Here is a 20,812-nt window from a genome sequence, read left to right as displayed (position 1 = left end):
CTCAAGCAGCCCTAGGGAGAGGTCCACACAGCCAGGAGCTGAGGCCTCCTGCCAACAGGCCTGTGAGTGAGCCATCATAGATGTGGACCCTGCAGCCTCAGTCGAGCCTTCAGAGACAGCAGCCCCTGCTGACATCTTCACTGAAACCTCACGTAAAACCCTGAGCCCAAACTCACCTAGCTAAGCAGCTTCAAATTCCTGACCCATACAAACAATGAGAGTATAATTGTTTGTTGTCTGAAGCTGCTACGTATGGGGGTAATTTGTTACTCTGCAATAGATAATGAATACATTCCTTCTATCCTGCTGCTTTTCCAATTTGAATCCATCTTCCCTCCTTCCTAGTCTTCATATACCAAATAATGGGGGAACAAAAGCCAGGATGTAATAAGACAGAGGACTCTGGGGAACTCAGCTCAGAGGAGAAGGCTCTCAGTGAACCTCTGTTGTATTGAAGTGGAAAAAACAAAAGCAGAAGCACCAATCCTGCACTCTCTTTACCTTGAAGCCCAACCCCACATTACTTTGTGATTCCTCTGGCTTCCCAGTCCCAGGTAGGGACTTTGCCGGGAGGTAGGAATTTGGGGGGTAGGGGTTAAAGGAGGTTGGCAGGTCATGCAGACTCACTTGAGCAGGATCTCATACTGGCCGGCATGCCAGGGCTGCACGTTCTTTAGAACCAGGGTGAACACGTCCTCATTCTGTAGCACCTCGAAGTGGCCAGTGTCTCTGGAGAGGGCTTTGCCGTCCCGGAGCCAGTGCACAGTGGGGAAGGGGTCCCCAGCTATGGCACAGGAGATGAGGACACTCTGGCCCAGGCAGGCTGTCACTGAGCGGGGCTTGCTGATGAACCAGGGCTGGATGCCATCCTGAGGCTCTGAAGTTAGCAGAGGATTGAGTTAGAGAGGGAGGCCTTTCAGCAGAGAGCATTCACTCAACTCTCCATGGCAGTGAAGGTCGGAAGACAGAGTGTTACCCAAAGAACAGCTTGTCCAGAAATCACTTTTATTGAACATACAGGTAGAGCACATCCTTCTCATGGCAAATCTGTCTTGGTTACTTCTCACAGGATAATATTAACATGAATTTGTATATCCAAAGCATGGGGAGGTTGTCCAGAAGGTACAGGGGCACTGGGATAGGTGCCAATGATCTGCATGACATGTGTATGATTAAGGGTTGTCACTTGCTTCATGCGTGCTTAGTTTGTCTCTCCCCTTAAATATGGGTTCTCTAAAGGCTAGGACCATCATAGGCCGTAACTCATCTGTCACTGCCAAAGTGTTAGTGTGTTAGGAGATATCTCTCCCAGCACTCTCTGAAGCTTGACACCAGTACCCCAGAGAGGGCAGGAGCTTCAGAAGGTAGGGAAAGGAGGACCCACTCAGCCACAGCCTCAGATGTAGGATGGGGAGCTGCCACTGGGGCTGGGATGGGACCCAGGGAGCGTGGGGTCCGTGGTGGGGACAAAGTAGACTCACGTGCTTTTCTCGCCTCCAAATCACCTTCGGAGAGACCATGGCAGCAAAGCCTCCTGCCCCTGCCCCTGCCCGCCACTGGTCAGCGGGGCAGCCTCACCTTGCACTGTGAGCATGGCCTGGGTGCGGACCTCTCCTGCGCTGTTCCAGGCTTCACAGGTGTAAGTGCCCGTGTCCTCCGGGAACACTTCCTGGATACAAAGGCTGTGCTGAGTGCCTCTCTGTTCAAAGTGGAAGTCCTCTGACTCCTGGATCTCATTCCCGTTGTGAAGCCAGATGACCTCAGGGGGTGGGTTCCCTGAACGGGGAGGAGAGGCAGGGGAGCTCGTCAGGGAGGTGCTTCCCTGGGCTGTGCAGCAACTCTACTTAATACTATGACGTTGTATTGCAGAAGTTTTCCCATCCATAACATATTCTAACCCTATCTATCTCAAAGGTTCACTGGGAGGATTAAATAAATTAATACCTCAGCAGCCCACTAGAAACGCTGATTAGAATAGCATCTGGCACAAAGAAAGTACTCAATGCATGTTCATTGTAATTACTTAACAACGGATTTGGGGAAACCAGGAAGAATCCAGAAGTGAAAAATATTACTTCAGAGATAAAAGAGGAAACCTAGAAGAATGGTTTTTAAAATTAGAATTCAAACTGCTTGATAATGCTGAGTGGTAGCTGGATCAGTGGGTTCCACACTGTTTCCTGCTGTGCACACCTCACACCTTGTGTACATGCCCAGGCAACGCCATGGGGACGTCACAGAAACTCCCTTGTCAGTCTTCACCAAGGGAAAGCTCCCTTAGCACTTCATTTTGCTACCATACAAATGTTGTCCAAGGGTGAAGATGGGTACCAGGCTTTCCCGATGGGTACCAGGCTTTCTAAACCCAGCTCATGGTGGAGAGCATTTTCACTTTTACTAGTCTACTTCCCCAGGTAGCTTCTAGCCATTTGTTTGGGCATAAAACAATGGCCACCTGTGAGGGTTTCCTCTGCAGAAAGAGCTGAGCCATTGCACTCTGCTTCCAGGGGAGCAAGTCCCCGGGAACGGCTGCTGAGGGAGGCTGCGTGGTATCAAGCTCTTTCAAGGACAGAGGAGACCACCATCTATCTCTGATGGGGTAGCCAGCACGTGTCTGGAGGCCAGGTGCAGGGTGCCTCTGATTTCTATCAACTCGAGGAGTATGTGCAGGGGAGGGGACCCGGCCTCTGCCTGCATTGTCCCGGGACTGCCTTCAGCCTTCGGGAGCAGGGAGTTCATCCTAGGATCCCTAAAAGGGTGAGCCCATGGGTTCTCTCCCAACTCATCTTTATCACTTCTGCAACTCAAAAGGAACTGAAAAACCAGAAAGGACCTCCAGGCTGTTGCGGGACTGATCAGAGGCCAGCATGAGCCTGCGTCAGTAAGTCTGTCCCAGGATATTCCGCAGGCTTCGCTTGCCGGCTTCTAGCAAAAACAGTAAAATCTCTCACTGGGCTGTTCATCCCACACTCGTGTCACCCCACCCATTTGAGAAGGACCCCTGTTCTATCTTCTCACCTTAACATTTGAATAGAGCAACTGAGACTTACCTTCCAAGGGTTAGAAAGTTCTCACATCATCTGGTTTTGGACCTGTGTTCACAATCTTCCAGCTACATTGGCCATACTACGTTCTCAGTTAATCCCTCACCTCTCTAGCATGGCCATCTTCTTCCCTGGACCACTTAACCTCGAATCCAGAAAATCCAGCCCAGAGAAAGCAGAAGAGAGGGACCAAGAGGCTCCACTTCTTTGGGCCCACTGACTGACAGTCCTAGGCTGCCTTTCTGGTAGACAGTGATCTGAGCGGGATGGCGGGAAGCAAAGCCCATGTTGCAACCATGCCCGTTTTCACGTATACCCCGGGGACAGAGATGCAGGGACAGACCTGACACCTGGACTGTCATGGTGACCTGGCTCCCGTCCATGACTCTGAGATCAGAGAGGCCTTGCAGGAAGAGGGGCGCAATGGGCTTGCTGGAGGCCGTGGGCAGGAGGTACTCACTCTTCTCGTCACTCTTCTTTTCTGCATGGCAAAAGAATGTGGGGTGAACAGTCACTCATTCATTCCGCAGACACAGACGAAATGAGCACTCAGCACATGAATGTGTTGGGGCTCAGGTTCCCACCAGAAACTGACCGCTGCCAGATAAGGAGCTAGGGAGGCCCTGGAGATGCCTAGGAACAAGGTGTGCCCATTTCCCTGTGTGGTACGACAGTGCTCTTGCCTCACAGCAGGAAAGGATGAGGCCTCTGTAGGGCCATGTCCAACCTAGGCTCTGGCTCCCCAGGAGCATTTCCAGGGGATGGAGGCTGGGAGTGCGGGAGCCAAAACTTGGCACCTTATGAGACTTTTTTCCCCTTAAATTGTATTTACTCTTTTGAATAAGTGATACATTCATATAGCATAAAATTCAAAAGGTACAAAGGGTATGTGTACAATCTCCCTTCTACCCCTGTCCTCTGGCCAAATGTCTCTCCCCAGAGGCAACCGATTTTCAGTTCCTTGTTCACCTTGCCAAAGATGGTCCATGTGTATAACACACAATAGCATATAGGTATACTTTTTAATTTTTCTTCTCTTAAAAAAAAATGATAGCACACTATACACAATGAGTGGCATCTTGCTTCTTCATCTAACAATACAGCTATCCTTCAGTATCTGCAGGGTACTGGTACCAGGACCCCTTGCAGATGCCAAAACCTGCAGATGCTCCAGTCCCATATATAAAATGCATAAAACCTAAAATCCTCCTGTATACTTTAAATCATCTCTACATTACTTATAATACCTAATACGATGTAAATGCTACGTAAAGAGTGGCCAGTGCGGCAAATTCAAGTTTCCCGTTTTGAAACTTTCTGAAATTTTTTTTCTCGAATATTTTTGATATGCGGTTAGTTGAATCCGCAGATGCAGAGCCCATGAGGGCTGACTCTATATCTTGATGTTTCTCATAAAACAGAACTGGAGAGCTTCCTCATTGTTTTCTATGACTGCACGATGCTCCTTTACCATCTCCTGAGATTTTAAGCACCTCAGGAAAGTCAAAGATGCTACATAATTAGAATGACTAAAATTAAAGACGGATCAACCTAAGTACTGGGGTCTGGCAAGGATGTGGGGCAACTAGAACTCTCCTACACTGCTGGTGCGAGTGTAAAATAGTACAGAGCCTTTTAAAAGCAGTTTGGCGGGCTTCCCTGGTGGCACAGTGGTTGAGAGTCCGCCTGCCGATGCAGGGGACACGGGTTCGTGTCCCGGTCCGGGAGGGTCCCACAGGCCGCGGAGCGGCTAGGCCCGTGAGCCATGGCCGCTGAGCCTGCGCGTCCGGAGCCTGTGCTCCGCAACGGGAGAGGCCACAACAGTGAGAGAGGCCCGCATACCACAAAAAAAACCCAAAAAAACAAAAAAAGACAGTTTGGCAGTTTCTTAAAAAGTTAAACATACATTTAGCATATGAGCCATTCATTCTACTCCTGGGTATTTACACAAGAGAAACGAAAGCACGTATCCATACATTTTGAGTTGCACACAAACATTCATAGCGGTTTTATTCCTAACGGCCCCAAACCGGAAACAACTCAAATATTCCATCAACAAGTGAATGAATAAACAAATTATGATATACCCGTACAATGGAATACTACTCAGCACTAATGAGAGACACTACGACAGGGACAAATCTCACAAAAATTACACTGCACGAAAGAAGCCAGGCGAAGAAAGAGTACCTAATGGATGATTCCATTGACATAAAATTCTAGAAAATGCAAAATATAGTGACAGAAAGGTTGCTTGGGGCAGGCGTTCTGGGGAGGGATTGTAAAGGGAAACAAGGAAGCATTTGGGGGTGATGGAGATGTTCATTTTTTAAAATTGTGGTGACGGTTTCATGGGTGAAGCCTTCAAATTAAACACCATAAATATATGCAGTTTGTTGTACAACCAAAACGGGGAGGGGGGGGGTGGCGGAATCTCTCTCTGGGAGGGGGAAGGAGTGCACGGGCGAGACAAAGACAAAAACTAGAACAGCTCTCTGGGTTCGGGGCTGGCCTACTCACTCCCACGCCATTCGCTGGGGAGATCGGTTAACAAACAGGCTTCCCATTATTCTTAGAATCCTCCCTGTGCCGGGCTCTGACCTGCCTCGTGTGAGCCGCACAGGGGAAGGAGCCGTAAGGTTAGGTTGGGCTGGTGTCTGTTTCCCACACAGGATGGCCCTCGTGCAGGGCAAGCTCCCAGCTGCCCCGTCTCTGATCCTGCCCTTCGTCCTGTGAGCCAGGTGGCTTTGACCTTCAATAACTCTTTGTTAGCCTTCTTATTTTTGTCTTTGGGGGAGGGGGGCAGGGGTAGGGACCAAGAAGGCTATGGTATCTCTAAGTTAAACTCTAAGTTTGGGGGAAGAGGGACTGTGGTATTTTGAGTTCTTTTTAGCACAGGGCCACACATACCAGACCTTCTCCTGGAAGCCTGAAGCCATGAGGACACATTTCCAGGGTGCTTTCCATACCTGGGAAAGGCCTAACTCCAAACTGGCCACTAGATTTTTATCTGCTGGCACTGAAAACAAAATATGGTGCACTGCAGAGCACACCCAGCATGGCTTCTGGGAATGAGGCAAGAGAGAGAGGCTGGGAAGACCAGGTAGGTAGGAGGACAATTTTCCCCAAGGCACGTGCCGTGTGAAGCGCCTGGAGCCAGAGTGCAAGGGAAGACAGGGCCCATGACCAGAGGATGGGCTCTCAGAGCCATCCTGCCCCAGCCCCTGGCATCACTGCCTTTGACAGGGGGCAGCCTGGCAGCCTTGGCCTTGGCAGAAGGCCCCGGGAGTGGGCTCCGGGGGCCCGACATTGGAAATGCAGAGATCTCCTTTCTCTGACTGAGTGGCAGTAGCCAGGGAAGCAGGCTGCCTCAGGAGAGTTGAGGAATTTCCTGTCTTGCACAGACTGAGAAGGCTCAAGGACAAAATGTTTTTGCCTGTCCAGGGCCCTCCCTGTTCCCGCCTCTCCGCTGTCTCAGCCAGAGTCCCCAGCTTCGCAGAGCTCCCTGCAGACGGGCTCTTATTCCTAGGTGCTGTGGAAACATCAAAAACTCCAGCTCCCTCTCCTTCAAGCCAGTGCAGCTCCTCTTTGACCCCCACCGTCTCCTGGGTCTTCCTACTGCCCAGTTTTCTGGCCTGGGGCTTTGGCAAAACCAGGCCACCCTACGGGTCTCGCCCAGTGGGGACTAAATGCCTATCTATAGCTCCCTGTCCTGAGAGGGTGGCCTGGGCACTGACTCCCAGGTGGCAGCTCACTGGTTCTCTGAAAGCCACTGAAATGTAGGATCTGAAGCCGGGTCCTGGTCTTGGGCAAGTCACTGTCTCTCTCGGAAGCTCGACTTCTTCATCTGTACTTAGGGTAATAATAGTATCATCACAGGACCTGGGGCTTTGAAAGAGATAATCTGTGAAAATACTTTGTCCGGCCATCCAACATCAATAGTCGCAGGTGTGAGAGGCTGGCACGAGAGCTGACTCACACCTACCCGCTTGGGCGCAATTAGCTGGTGGGTTTATCAGCGAAAGAAGAACAAACAGAGCCTGGACCCTCACTCCAGGATTACAGACTCATTTTGATGTAACCTAAGGGAAATACTGTTAGGAATACAAATGTGTTGCTTAAAAATATCATGGATATATCTAAAGTAAATCTAAAGCAATTTGAGAACAAAATTTCACTGCACTCCCTCAGAGAGAGATGAGAGAGAGTGCCTGAATCTGTGGGAACTGCCCCTGGCAGGCATTTAGTTCCAATGTCACCCATCGCCTCTGACCCTGTTCTTGCCTCCCCAAAGCCCCACTGTAAGAAGGAGAGAAGAGGGAAGTGACTGGGAGGAAATGTGCAGAATGAACCTATTCTCAGACCTGCCGTTCAGGGTCACATGGGACTAGAGCTACGGTGAATCGGGCTAGTGGGTGGCTGAGGCATCCCCAGCATTCAGCCTCCCCAGAATCTTCACAGAGTGAGAAAACCAACCCCCTACAATTACACTCTGCGCTGGGGTTCAGGAGCCAACAAGGATGTCAGTTTTGAGACAAGCAGCTTCCTCTAGGCGACCTGAGAGAAGCATCCCTAACTTGAATCCTGAAACCCCAGTCCTAACCCCACTGCCCCACTTTACTGGTAGTGAGGCCAGGACGTGCTCAGGTGAAGGGAGTTGCCCGAGGTTCCAGAGCCTGTGACAGGCAGACCTAGAGCTCACCCCAGGTCTCCTGACTGCAAGGCCAAGGTGTTCTGGAGGTTGTCTCTTCCAAGGGAGCCAGCCACCTCCCGTGATGCCCATGCTGAACTCCCCATGAGGGCAAATGTCCTATGCTGATCCCCATTCTTGATCCTTGACAAGGCAGAAGCTAACGTAGAGCAGGGAAAGCCGGGGAGAAGGGCAAGGCGTGTGTATGTCATTTAATTCCAAAGCCACACACAACTTCTTCTCGCTCATCTGTGGCTGACGGACCACGTATCAGTTTATGCTCACTCTTGTGTGGACTTAGATAAAACAAGAAGAGACAGATGGAGACAGGTGCTGTGAACTCACAGCCTGAGCTGCGTGATCTGAAGCAAGTTCCCTATCCTAAGCCTCAGTGTTCTCTCCTCTAAACTGATAAGAATACTACAGTTATCATCAGTTACTGACAATCATGCAACAGTGATAAGGTAATGCACACATCACCAGTATAATGCATGACAAATACTGCAGGGTTTTCAGATGATTCAAAGAAATAACACCCATAAAACAGCTACAAGAACATCTGACACATAATAAGTACAGGAATAAATGTTTTGTGCCTTTCCTAACCCAACTGACTGTTGTTGGTTGAGCAAACTCAACCTGACAATAACTACGATAAGAAAAGTCTCCCAAATCTGGACATTCACATTTAATCAGGCAGAGAACTGAAAGGTCTCAGCTTCCATTGAGATAACATTATAATAATTCCTTACAAAGTTCAGCACCTCACCATTCTAAAGGATTCTAAAGGATGTCTGCAGCTCTCAGTTTATCCTCAACATCCCCTGAAGTAGGGAAGACTGTGCCCTCATTTTACAGCAGAAAGAGCTGAGGCTCAAATTGGAGAAGGAACTGTTAAAGCAAATAAAGTTGAATCCATCCCCTCAAACCATATATAAATGGATTAAAGATAACATCTCTCCCAAACTTCATGTAGAGAAAGGATTTGTGCACATCTTAATGACTAGCTTCCCATAGTACATTTCTAGTGAAGTAAACCCACCCAGTGATGAAACAGATTCTTCCTCTGCTCCTTCCGAAAAACAACTGCTTCTTTCCTTCAAGCCAGTAATGTAGAAATTCCTTCATGATCACGTTGATCTACGAGTTAGTGCCCTCTATGCTCTTCAGGTGCACTGCTACGATCGCAGCTTCCCGAAAGGCATGTTACTCCTCTTTTTTGTTCACTTCTATGACACGGAGACTATTGAAGAAGAAGCTTTCTTGGCTTGCAAAGAAGATAGAACCCCAGAGTTTCCAGGGAAAGGCAAGGCTTTGTTCCAGGTGAATCAGTGGCTAACCTGGCTAGAAACTGCTGAGGAAGAAGAATCAGAAGAAGCTGACTATAAGAGAACCAGCCAAAGCCTTAAATTGTGGAAAACATACTGTGGCTATGATGTAACTGCATTTGACCTAACCACTGTGAAAATTCATTCCGCTGTAAAGTTTTCACAATATTTAAAGCAGAAGCATGTCAGTTAGGATTTCCTTCTGCATAAGGTTTTTTTGTAGTGTAATGTCTTCATCGTAGTCTACCAACAAATATTTTAGGAGTATCTTTAATGTTTAGATAGTATATTAAATGCAGCATGCAGTATTACATCATAAGTTCTCAAGCAGAGGCAGTCTATTGCAAAGACCTTCTTTGCTGCCAGTTATCATAGGCTGTTTTAAGTTAGAAAACTGAAGAGCAACACTGAATACTGTAGAAATGCACTTTGCTCAGTAATACTTGAGTTGTTGCAATATTTGATTATCCATTTGGTTGTTACAGAAAAATTCTTAACTGTAATTGATGGTTGCTGCCGTAAGAGTATATTGCCTGTATTTCTACCTCTAGTAATGGGCTTTATGTGCTAGGTTTTAATATCCTTGAGCCTGGGCAAGTGCACGAGTCTTTTTAAAAGAAACATGGTTTACTTGCACAAAACGGATCAGTTTTGAGAGATCGTAAATGCCCTTGAAGTGGTCTTCGTGGGTATGAAACAAATTGTGAGAATTTGAATTGGTCCCTCTTATTACAGTACTGAAATTAAGTCTACTTAATTTATCAAGTCATGTTCATGGCCTGATTTTATATACTTCCTTCAGAGAAGGAAGCTGGTCTGTCCTAAGAGCTGACATGGCCAACGGAGTCCTGGTCTGGATGCTTCCCTTCCTGTCCTGAGGACAAAGGCCAGTCGCCTAGATTCCACTGGGAGCTTTCTGTCACTGTGCTCATGCCCAGAGTCGCCGATTCTCCTAGAGATGTCTCTTCTAGGGTTGTGCTTTAGCTGTCACCTGGCACAGTCCTGGTTTGAGGTGGGGAAGGCGGGCCAGGGTCTGAGGTGAGAGGCCCCCAGTGGCCATGGAGCCTCAGGGAACCTGAGCCTCCTTCATTTGGGGAAGGCAGGCACTGGCCGTGGCACACCAATAGCAAGGGAGGAGTCCCTGGGACCCTATGACAGACTTGCTACCCAGCTCAAATGGGGCCAGACTAGACAGACCCCAGGGCTTCCCCACACCTGTGCTTCCTCTGCTTTGCTGAGACCAACCCCAGAGGGGCCCTTCTTTCTGGAATAAAGGATGGGCCAAGCCTCCTCGATTTATTGGCCTAGGACTAAAGATCTGAAGTGGACTTATCTGTTGCTCTGGTACTTGGTCAATTGGCCAGTGGCTCTCCACTCACTCACTGACTTAACTCTGTTGTTGAACTGAGCAGCCAGGTACTGGGGGCTCTGTTCCATTTTGAGAGAAAGGAAAAGGACCTGGCCTGTCCTCCAGTGGGAAAGACAAGAACTAAGATTAAGAATGCTGGGACTTCCCTGGTGGTGCAGTGGTTAAGAACTGTCTGCCAATGCAGGGGACACGGGTTCGAGCCCCGGTCCAGGAAGATCCCACATGCCGCGGAGCAACTAAGCCCATGCACCACAACTACTGAGCCTGCGCTCTAGAGCCCACATGCCACAGCTACTGAAGCCCGTGCGCCTAGAGCCCGTGCTCCGCAACAAGAGAAGCCACCGCAAGAAGCCCCCGCACTGCAACGAGGAGTAGCCTCTGCTCGCCGCAACTAGAGAAAGCCCATGCACAGCAATGAAGACCCAACGTAGCCAAAAATAAATAAACTAAAAAAAAAAAGAATGCTTATAAGCAGTTTATTGACAAGTAAAAATGATGCCACATAGACTCAGCTGTAGCAAGACTTAAGAAAGGGAAAGAGAAGCGAGAGGAGAGAAGAGAGGGCGGGAGAAAGAAGGGACATGGAAGAGGGACTGAGGGAAAAGGAAGGAGAGAGATGTGGGGGGAGCATTGCTTTCTGACCCTACAGACCCTCCGAATTTTCCCTCCTTGGCCGTGTTTGCTCTGTTTTGACTCATCAGAAACTGTTTTTGAAGACAGTTCCTAGTCATGAACTTAAACATAAAATTCTTGCTCTGGGGAAGCAAAAGTATCAAACAAATGATTTCTCAGGGTCCCAGAGCAGCAAAGTAGAAAGCAGATGGGCTGAGGCAGCTGGAGGCCTAGAGCTGCTGCCTATTAGCTAGGTTATTGTGACTTGACCTCTGAGCATCTATTTTCTTCATCTGTAAAGCAGAGTTAATTCAAAAGTGGAAAGTGGAGTTGTTATGGGAATTAAATAAAACCCACCAGCTTTTCTAACTGATTAGATTTTGTCTGTCAAAACAATGTTCCTCATTAGAAAAGCTAATTGATGGTGGTCTTGTTTCAACACTTATAGGAACTGGTATTAACCCAATACTAGATTTTGAAAAGCTCTTATTTAGAGGAAGTTCAGTAACCACACAACAGGTGCTATTTGTTACCTTTCTCATGAATTCGCATACAGTAACCGGTATAACCCTGCTCCTCAAACCTGGAGACACCAGTGAGGGCTTTGGCTTCTCTTGGGCTTGAAATTAAGAAGCCCCTACAGCCTTTGTCCCAGTGCTGGTGTGATGGCAGCGTCTCCCTCTGTACTGCAGTCATTCTCCTGTTCTTCCCTTCTGGGTCCTTCATCTCTACGGGTTTAGCCAGAAAAACAATTCTGAATTTCTCCTCAGAAATTTTCTCTTGGAAGTTTTCTCCACCTGTCAACTTGTACCAGCCCACACGCTGCTCTCTAAAGCACCCCCATGCTTATGGACCTGAATTTGCCTACACATTGAGTAGTTTGCCTTGAAAATGGCCCTTAGCAGGCTCCCAGCTCACTCAAAACTTGTGTCAGATTAAAACAAAAAATGATAGAATGTTACCTTTCAAGTGTTTAAACAGATGACACATATGAAACAGAGACAGAATACCCTACCATCTTAAGAGCTCCTGAAACCGTGTACAAGTCCCTGGGTCCTTGCCATGTTGTAACAAAAACAGAAATGAGGTTTTTCCTCTCTTGATAACAAGGAAAATAAAGGGAACAGTGAACAGGTGAGAGAAGAAACATAAACTGACCTGAAAGAATTAATCGATCCTAGTTTTACTTTAACTGTTACTAATCTGTAGTGTCTGTAACTAGATTTGTCCTTCACAAAGCTAACCTCTAAGGCTCTCTGACATTATGTGAATTACATCCTGCACCTATTAGGCCCTAATTCCCTGTGAATTACATCCTGCCCCTAACACTCTCTGATCCTGTGTGAATTACATCCTGCACCTGGTGTTTATACTCCCTGAACTCTCTTGTAGCAAATCACTCCTTGTAGCATTCTGCATTTCAGAAAGGTGTGGGCCAGTAACTGAGACACAACAGACTGAGCTGCTGCAGGCAATTACCAGGCTGCCTGACACCAGCTGTGACTGTTTTGAAATAATGCAAGAAGAAAAATGCAAGACCTTCATTACTTTGATCCTTATCACCTACCCCAGACTGTGAGCTCCACCTATAAGACCTCTTCTGATTCCCGGGGGTGGGGGGGGGGGGCACAGTTCTTGAGGTGCTAGCCTACTCTTTGCCTGGCAACCAATAAAGTTTCTCTATTTCTTTTCCTCCGGAACTCTGTCTCCATATTTCCGCTTGGCATTGATGCACAGAGAGCCAAGATTTTTGGCATCACTCCCCAGGGCTTCTCACCTGGGGAGGGACCACTGCCTGTCACAGCTTTTACTACGTCCTGCTGTCAGAGCCTCAGGCCCGGTCTCTCAGCATCTCCCCTGCTCTGACACCAGCGTCCCTGGATCCACAGGTTGTCACCAAATAAAGGTGGACATGGAAGGGCCCTCCCCTACTTCCTAGCATCCCCCACTCCTCTCAGGTGTGCAGCCACGTGGACCTTTTGAAGATGCATAGTTAGGGGGAGGGAAAATGATTGCATTTATCTCCAATCTGCTGAAGATTTTCCTTAAGCTTTGAACCTGAGCTATTTTGCTTAGTCATAAAAATGCAAAATACCATTCCAACAGCAAATCCGATTCACTCCAAACCCTGTTATACTGTGGAAATTAAGTAAATTACCAACAAAAGGCAGTTCTGGAAGCACAATTCTCCCTTCTTCTTTATTTGGTGCTCAAAATCCAGCAAGGTCCAGGGATCATGGTCTAGCTTCCTCCTTTCCCTAAGTTCCAGGACTGTTGACTCTAGATGGCTCATCAAGGAAGCTTACCTTCACCCAGCCACTCCCCATCTGCAGAGCATTTATGCACGGTGCAAATCCCTCCCCGGGGACGGATGCGAGCTCTCTTCCAACAAGTCTGTCTCTTAACCAAATAAACCTACTTAGAGCATCAGCAAAAGGTCTACTTCGGTGGGCATAAAAAGAGGTCCTTCCCCCCATAGCCTTGCTCTCTCTTTTGGCTTTTCTTCTCCCCATTGATTTCTCCAGAACCTAAAAAGCAAATGGGAAGAAGCGGCAAGAAAAAGAATGAAAGCAAACAATGACGTATGACATCCCCCAAAGGATCTCTGACCAGTAATGATAGGGTTGCCAGATGGGAGGCAGGAATCATTGCAACCATAGCCTTCTTACTGCCTTAGAAGTTATAATCAGACTCTAAATGTAAAGGTAAACCATCCAAGCCAGCTGACGTTCCCTCCCGAGGCATGTCTGGGAACCATACTCGCCACCACACTGTCAAAGCACACATCACATTTTGCCATTAGGAACGCAAAGCTGTAATTCTGGATGGCATTCCTGACCAAGAGCTCTGGGCAAATGAATGCTAGAGATGACCTGCAATGGCTGTAGAGGTAGACCATGATGTAGCTCTAATTGTCCAATTAGTAAAATAAGGCTCCAGACCCATGACACGGAAACAAACACACACTCAGAAGTCCTTCTGTGACAAGAAGGGCCCACATGGCGCACAACACCAGTTCCGTTGTATTAACTTGTATAAAATATTGGTTATAAAATAATTTAACATTGATTTGCTGGCCTTCATAGAATTTAGAAGACTTTGGACACATATTGTAGGCGGACTAAAGTTCTTAAAAAACAAACAAAAACGACAAGGTAAAACTGATGTATATCCTTTCCCCTCAATAAGTTTCTCTTTAGCTGACGTAAGTATTAAAAATGTTTTCAATCTATGTGGAATCTTAAAAAATGGTACAAATGAACCTATTTACAAAACAGAAACAGAGTCACAGATGTAGAAAACAAACTTATGGTTACCAAGGGGGAAAGGGGGGGAGGAGGGATAAATTGGGAGATTGGGATTGACATGTACACACTACTATATATAAACTAAATAACTAATAAGGACCTACTGTATAGCACAGGGAACCCTACTTAATACTCTACAATGACCTATATGGGAATAGAATCTAAAAAAGAGTAGATATATGTATAACTGATTCACTTTGCTATAGAGCAGAAGCTAACATAATATTGTAAATCAACTATACAGTACTCGAATAAAAATTAACAAAAAAAGGGTTATCTCAAAAATTTGTTTTAATGTTTTCAGTGTTTTTAAACTCATAGAGGGAAAGATTATACAACGTCCAAAGTGCCTGCCAGTATCCTCCAATTAATGGCAGGAGGCTGTCAGTACTCAAAGCTGCCCCACAGCGAGCTTGTCACTAATCTGAAAACCAGCTGGGCTTCTACGGATGCTTTCACTGCCTAGTGCATGGCTGACTTCCCTGGTGCCTGTTGCTTTCATTAGAGGCTCTTTATCGAAACAAATACTCTAATAAATATGCTTTATTAAGTTTCATTTTTTATTTTAGAAATAAGGTTTTTTAATTATTTTTTTTTTTAACTTACCCACATTTTATGTCCTTAGGTACCTTTAAGAGCCCAGCAGGTCTTCACTTAAATAAACAAACCATTAGGCTGAGACACTGTCTAAATGGGCACTATTAGCAGGTTAATAAATCCAGTCACTTAAGAATTTTAGCCTCGACAAAGATACTCCAGGGGGAGATAAATTAAAATATTCTAGCCTAAGGAAGCCTCCACACCAATGACTCAGTGCAAATACACGGAAATATTCACTCCCCTTCAGATCTTCCTGGCTTCTGCAGGAATTTAGATTAATCATCCTTTAGGCTCCATCTGGGTCAGGAGGGAAGACTTTCACGGCCCTGGTTAACTACTAGGGACATTTTTCCTAGTGTGGGAGGAGGAAAGCAGGAATATTTGTTGGGGGGCTTTTGAGAGCTAGTGTGTGGGTTTGCTGAGCACTCCCATGAACCCTGAGACCCCGGACATGTGAGGAGGTGGAGGGAACACCCCCTGCACTACCGGGCAGACTCACCCACCGCCATTGCTCTTTCATTCATTCACTGAACACATGCCCTGCCTCTCTCTGAACCCAGTCTCTACCACCGGGCCCCCCACTCCCTTTGCTCCAGACTCACTGTCTCTTAAATAGGCTGACTTGATTCCCAACTCAGGGCCTTTGCACTTGCTGTGCCGCCTGCCTGGAGCACTCTTTTTCCAGTTCATGAAGTCTCTGCTCAAAAGTCACCTTCCCCAAGAGGTTTCCTCCAGCACCTAACTAAGAAAGGATCCCTTCCACCCCCCTCTCTATTCTCGTTTTCGTAATAGCACTTGTCGGTATCGGATTAAGCCAGGTGTGGATGATTGCCCATCTCTCCATCAGAATGTAACCGGCAGGAAGACAGAACCTGTCTCTTGTTCATGGCCGCTTCCCCAGAACGATGCCTGGCACCAAGGAGGTGCTCAGTAGAGACCTGCTGATAAGTAAGCACAACCATAAGGGAGGCACAGCTGGTAAGAGAACTCACCCCAGAGGAACTGACATTTGTGGGAGGGAGTTAGATTTGGGGAGGAAGAGGTTACAGAGGAGAGAAGGCAGAGAAAGCAGGGAAAAGAGGCTGCAGAAATCACGTCAGAGCGATTGCCAGAAAATGCTGAGCCAGCAATCTCTGGATGATTGCAAAACCTTGGCGAAAGGTTAAAGAGGTGAGAAAGAGCACCCACGTCTGGCCTTCAACAAAGTATCTGCTGAGCTCTCCTCCAGCAAAAGTTGCCCGGGAACCTGCTCCTCCCTGGAAACCACACCAGGGGAGGGAGAGCCATTGCCGAATGGCGCCCTCTTGTGGCAGAGCCCCCAGAACGGATGCTCAGGCTATGGCTTTAGTGTGTGGCCCTACACTTCCCTTCTCTGATTCTGATTCTCTCTTCCCTTTACCAAAACCAAACGACCAGACAGACAGACAGAAAAACAACCACCCAGTGTGGCAAAGTTGATCCTTTGGTAAGACCGCTCCTCAGACTTGCATTTTGAAGGGAGTTCACCTGTTTAAAGGTCGGGACTCCGTTGCACAATCGTAAAGGCACCCACTTACTGAGCACGTCCCATGTTTGGAGATCATTAGTGTGTTTGTTAATGTAATCCTCACAGTACTTGGGGTGACTCTCAGTGTCCCCATCACACAGAAGAGGAAGGTGAGGCCCGGAGAGGAAACAGCAGCCCAGCGGCAGGGCTAGCAAGCCGTGCTCAGGACTCACACCTGGGCAGGTGCTCCAAAGCCACGCCCCAGCCGTGGTCTGGGGCCACACGGATGGGAGAAAAAGGCCAGGAGGCCTGGGCCGCTGAGGGAGAGGCCAGGACAGTGGTCGGCATAGTAGGGGACTAATGCCTCCACTACCGTCGTCTCCCTCCCCCTGAGCTGCGCCAGAGACTGCAGCCAAAGAAGCTGCCGATAAAGAAAGAAAAACTCCACGGCTGAGGCTGGTGCGGGACGTAGGCCACAGCCTCCTGGGGACCCTGGGAGCAGAGCCAGGGCTGTCGCGGTGCCAGGCTCGGCCTGCCCCGACCCTGTGCAGGCGGCCCAGCACGGCAGCCTGAGCTCGGCCACGTCTCAGCCTCCTTCACCATTTATGGTAGCTGAGCCTCTGTTTGGCCTTCACAGCCCAGTCCATCCCCACACTGGGAGGGGGCCCTCGCTCACACAGGGCTGCTCCCAGAGCAGATCCACGTGGCTCTGGCAGAGTTCTTGCCGGGGACCTCTCTGTTTCTGCTTTGAAACATGCTCAGATGGGCAACCACCCAGGACCTGCCCCTCCCACAGACCTGGGGGCAAGGAGGACAGCCCCCAGGCCGAGTGGGAGGGCCTCCTCGGAAGAAGCAGGGCCGGTCTCCGGCTGGCTGGCCAGTGCACACGGGCACTTCACAGGAATCGCAGAGAACTCAGAGAGGCTGGAGAGAGCCTCTGCAGCCAGGCCACAGCCAAGTCAGGGCACCAGTGCCACTCCTCTATCCCTAGGGGCGACAGTGGCCAGCCCCGGGGGCGAGGGTCAGCCCCACTCTGGGGCCAGGGGACTTGCACTCTGCAGAAGGGCAGGAAGTTTCAGTGGTTTTGGTGATCTGGGTTCAAAAGGCCAGTGTGGCTCACGACCTTGGGGTGCTTAGGCAGTGACATTGATTTCTTGAGACCCTCAGACCCTTCTGTGTAAGATAGGAAGAGCACTGCCCCCCACCCCTGGGCTGCTGCTGCCCACATACAGCGAGACTCTCCCCAGGAGGCCGAGCCCTGCGGGAACAGAGCGGGGAGGCATGTCTCCTGCTAGGCTGCTGCAAAAGCAGGGCACAGTGCATCTGTTCCAAGCACCCGGGCCCCACTCACCGGGGGAGCTGGGGGCCCGGGCTCAGCTGGGGCTGGGGAGTCAGGCTTACCTGAACACCTGGGGCCCAGGAAGTCCTTCCCTGGCACTGTCACCATGCCTGCCGATACCACAGCCCAGACAGCTCTGTTTTGAGTCTGTGGCTCTCCAGGGACTTCCTGGGACTAAGTGCTCGGTGTTGAACGATGGGGGACAACCATAATAATCAGATTACTGGACACCAGGCTGGTGAGGTATAAGAGCAAGCCTGGGGCGCTGGGGAGGAGCAAGGGCAGAAGGAAAAGGGGGACAAACGGTGGCCCTCTGGAAGCCTCAATACTGGCACTCGTTACCCGGTGTCTCCCAGTGTCCCCCAGGGCGTGAGGGGTCATTTGTGAGAGCCTAAGTCCTCCAGGGATACTTTGTCTTTCAGTGCGTGAGGTTTTCTGCCTACCAGACCGGAAGCTTCTTGAGCCAAGGGAGTCTTTGCCTCTCTCCCCTGCATCTTCTCTCAGCCTTGGTGGGGTGAGGGGGTGGGGACTGGCCTTGCATGTCCATCTCCCATGGTAGACCCTGGTCACTGTGAGCTCCTGGAGGCCATCGCCTCCACCTGCCTTTAGGTGAGGTGCCCTTTCTCCAAAGCAGATGTGTTGGCAGGAAAGGTGCTTCCAGAGAGGTGCCCAGGGGCTCCTACCATGGACAGTGACCCGGGCGCTGCAGGACACCTGCCCCAAGGTGTTCTCGGCCAGACAGGTGTAGGTGCCCTCGTCCTCTGGGAGGGCATCCTGGATGTGGAGCTCAGCCACGCCAGCCTCGCAGGTGGAGTGAGCATACTGGATGGGCTGCCCTGTGGAGGGAAGCACAGGAAGGCTCAGGCAGGGAGTACCCAGTGGCAGGGTGTGAGCCCTGTCCTCAGCAGGGCAGCTGTTGTCCTGACGGCGATGTTCCCCATACCTGCTCAGCCCCACTGAGGGCTAATGATGTGGCGGGACCACCCCCAGCCAACTGGACGGAGGTTCGAGGAGGGGAAAAAGAGGCAGGTGCTAGGGAGGTAAAGGAGAGGGAGTGATTGTGTGTGTGCAGGAGCAAGGCCGGGGCTGGTAGGACTTGGGGGGCAGATTCTGGAGGCACTTAGAATGCAAGCAGGAAAGGGACAGAGTCCTGTGCATTCTGTTTAAATAAATAGTCCCCAAATCCACATCCTAGACTTCACAGAGTCCTGAGCCTGGAAAGAATCTGACAGGGTCATCTGGCCCATAGCCCAGCTCAGGCAGAACAGACCTCACCCAGACTGCACATGAGGCTCCCGGCTCCTTTCAGATGTCTCCAGGATCAATGATTCCATTTCCCATTGCAGATATTTACCAGAAGCAATTCTGCGCCCTCAACCTAACACTGCAATGACATGCATTTTAGGATTCACAGAAAAGATAAATACAGGGAACTAAGAAACGACTCTGGCCCTTTCTTCCAAGAGTCCCTTGCATGGAGGGCCCTTTATTCAGCTCACATAAAGTCCTGCATGGAGACAGAAGTGTGTGGCGTGAAATTCAGTGGTTTCTTTAATGCTATATGTTCCCGGGATTTTATCATTCCAGGATGTGAGCTTTCATTTCCAGGGAAAAAAAAGGAATCTCATTACTGAAGATCCTGGCCTTAGAGCAGGAATGTTTCCATTCACCATATACGAAGCAACTGTCAGTTCCTTCCCTTGTCAGCCCAGGCTCCTGGTTTGCACATCATAAAACTGGGGGTGGGCAGTGGCAGAGGGAGAAAGTGCAGCAAAAGGTCCTCTCCCTGCAATCCAATGTTTTCTTCTGCACATAGCAACACTTCACATCTCCATGACAGGCACCGCCAAGTCAGCCACAGGGCCAGGGGAAAGAGATTCCGCTGGCCCAACTGCACTTCATAGAAGTGGGGCTGGGGGCTGGGAGAGCCAGGGGCCAGGATCCTGCTACTGAGAGGACTGAACACCCGTGTGTGTGTGTGTGTGTGTGTGTGTGTGTGTGTGTGTGTGCGCGCGCGCGCGTGCACGCATGTACCTAAAACCTCTCTTCCTTGGGAATACCAGTACATTCCATGACTGCCATCTAAGTGCCTCTGCTATTGAAACCTGTGCCAACAAGCTGTTTGAGAGCTCTCCTTTTACTGGAGCACAGCTCATTTTGGCTCCACAAGCATGGGGTGAAATGGTGGCTCCAGAAAGGAGTTGTTGGCTCAGGGCACTCAGAATTAGGCAACACAGAACTCCCAGCTCCAAGACTGGTGAGATCAGAGTCGGCGGCCAAGGGTCCCCGACTTGTGCATGATCGCCCTCTAGTGGGAAGAGTGTGAAAATGCCAAGATTCGCCAAGAGTAAGGTGGGGTTGCTTTTCAGTTTGGAGAGGTGTAGACCAGGGGTCAGCAAACTCCTGCTCGTGAGCCAAATCCCACTTGACGCCTGTTTTTGTATAGCCCAAAAGCTAAGGATAGTTTCTCATATTTTAAATGGTGGGAAAAAATCAAAGGAGGAATATTTCATGACGTGTGACAATTGTGTGAAATTCACATGTCCATAAATAAAGTTTTATTGCAGTACAGCCACACCCATTCATTGACGTGTTGTCTCTGGCTGCGCTCTGTGCCATGAAGCAGAGTTGAGTAGCTGTGACAGAGACTGCATGGTCTGCAAATTTGGAAATACTTACCAACTGGTCCTTTATTGACAATGTTTCTTGATGTCTGGCCTGGAGTGTGAGCCAGGCGGAAGGGAAACTCTCTTGCTCAGAGCCCTTCCTTTAGTCCTTAACATCCATGCTCTGTTCCAGCTGCAAGGAGGCTGCCTCCTCGCTCAGTCACGGAATCCGATAGGAGCTCTGTCCGTAGAGAGGGGTGGAGACCCCAATTCTCACCTCTCTGCCCAAGAAGACCACACATAGGGAGACCCCAAGGCAACTTCTCTCACTGACTAAAGATCATTTCTAGCAAAGCCTAAGCAAACTATACCAATGAGGCAGGTTCACAGGCAACATGGCAATGGTGCAGAAATGACTGGGGCTATTTGG

At 49.2% G+C, this 20,812-nt stretch overlaps 1 protein-coding gene across 2 annotated transcripts in view; it reads right to left on the bottom strand.

The window, feature by feature from the left end:
• The window catches only part of MYLK (myosin light chain kinase), a 268,669-nt gene that overhangs the window by 86,265 nt on the left and 161,592 nt on the right, over positions 1–20,812 (bottom strand). For both annotated transcript variants that reach the window (XM_049710437.1, XM_049710436.1), the window contains exons 12-15: positions 18,460–18,612; positions 3,388–3,525; positions 1,579–1,776; positions 628–877 (exon numbers count right to left, since the gene is read on the bottom strand). In XM_049710437.1, the coding sequence (XP_049566394.1) occupies positions 628–877; positions 1,579–1,776; positions 3,388–3,525; positions 18,460–18,612 (739 nt within the window). The remainder of the gene's footprint in view (positions 1–627; positions 878–1,578; positions 1,777–3,387; positions 3,526–18,459; positions 18,613–20,812) is intronic.

The sequence above is a fragment of the Orcinus orca genome, chromosome 5 (assembly GCF_937001465.1).
Source record: "Orcinus orca chromosome 5, mOrcOrc1.1, whole genome shotgun sequence".
NCBI lineage: Eukaryota > Metazoa > Chordata > Mammalia > Artiodactyla > Delphinidae > Orcinus > Orcinus orca.
The sequence above is the reverse complement of the archived record's forward strand: the minus strand, read 5'-3'. Positions and strand labels throughout refer to the sequence as shown.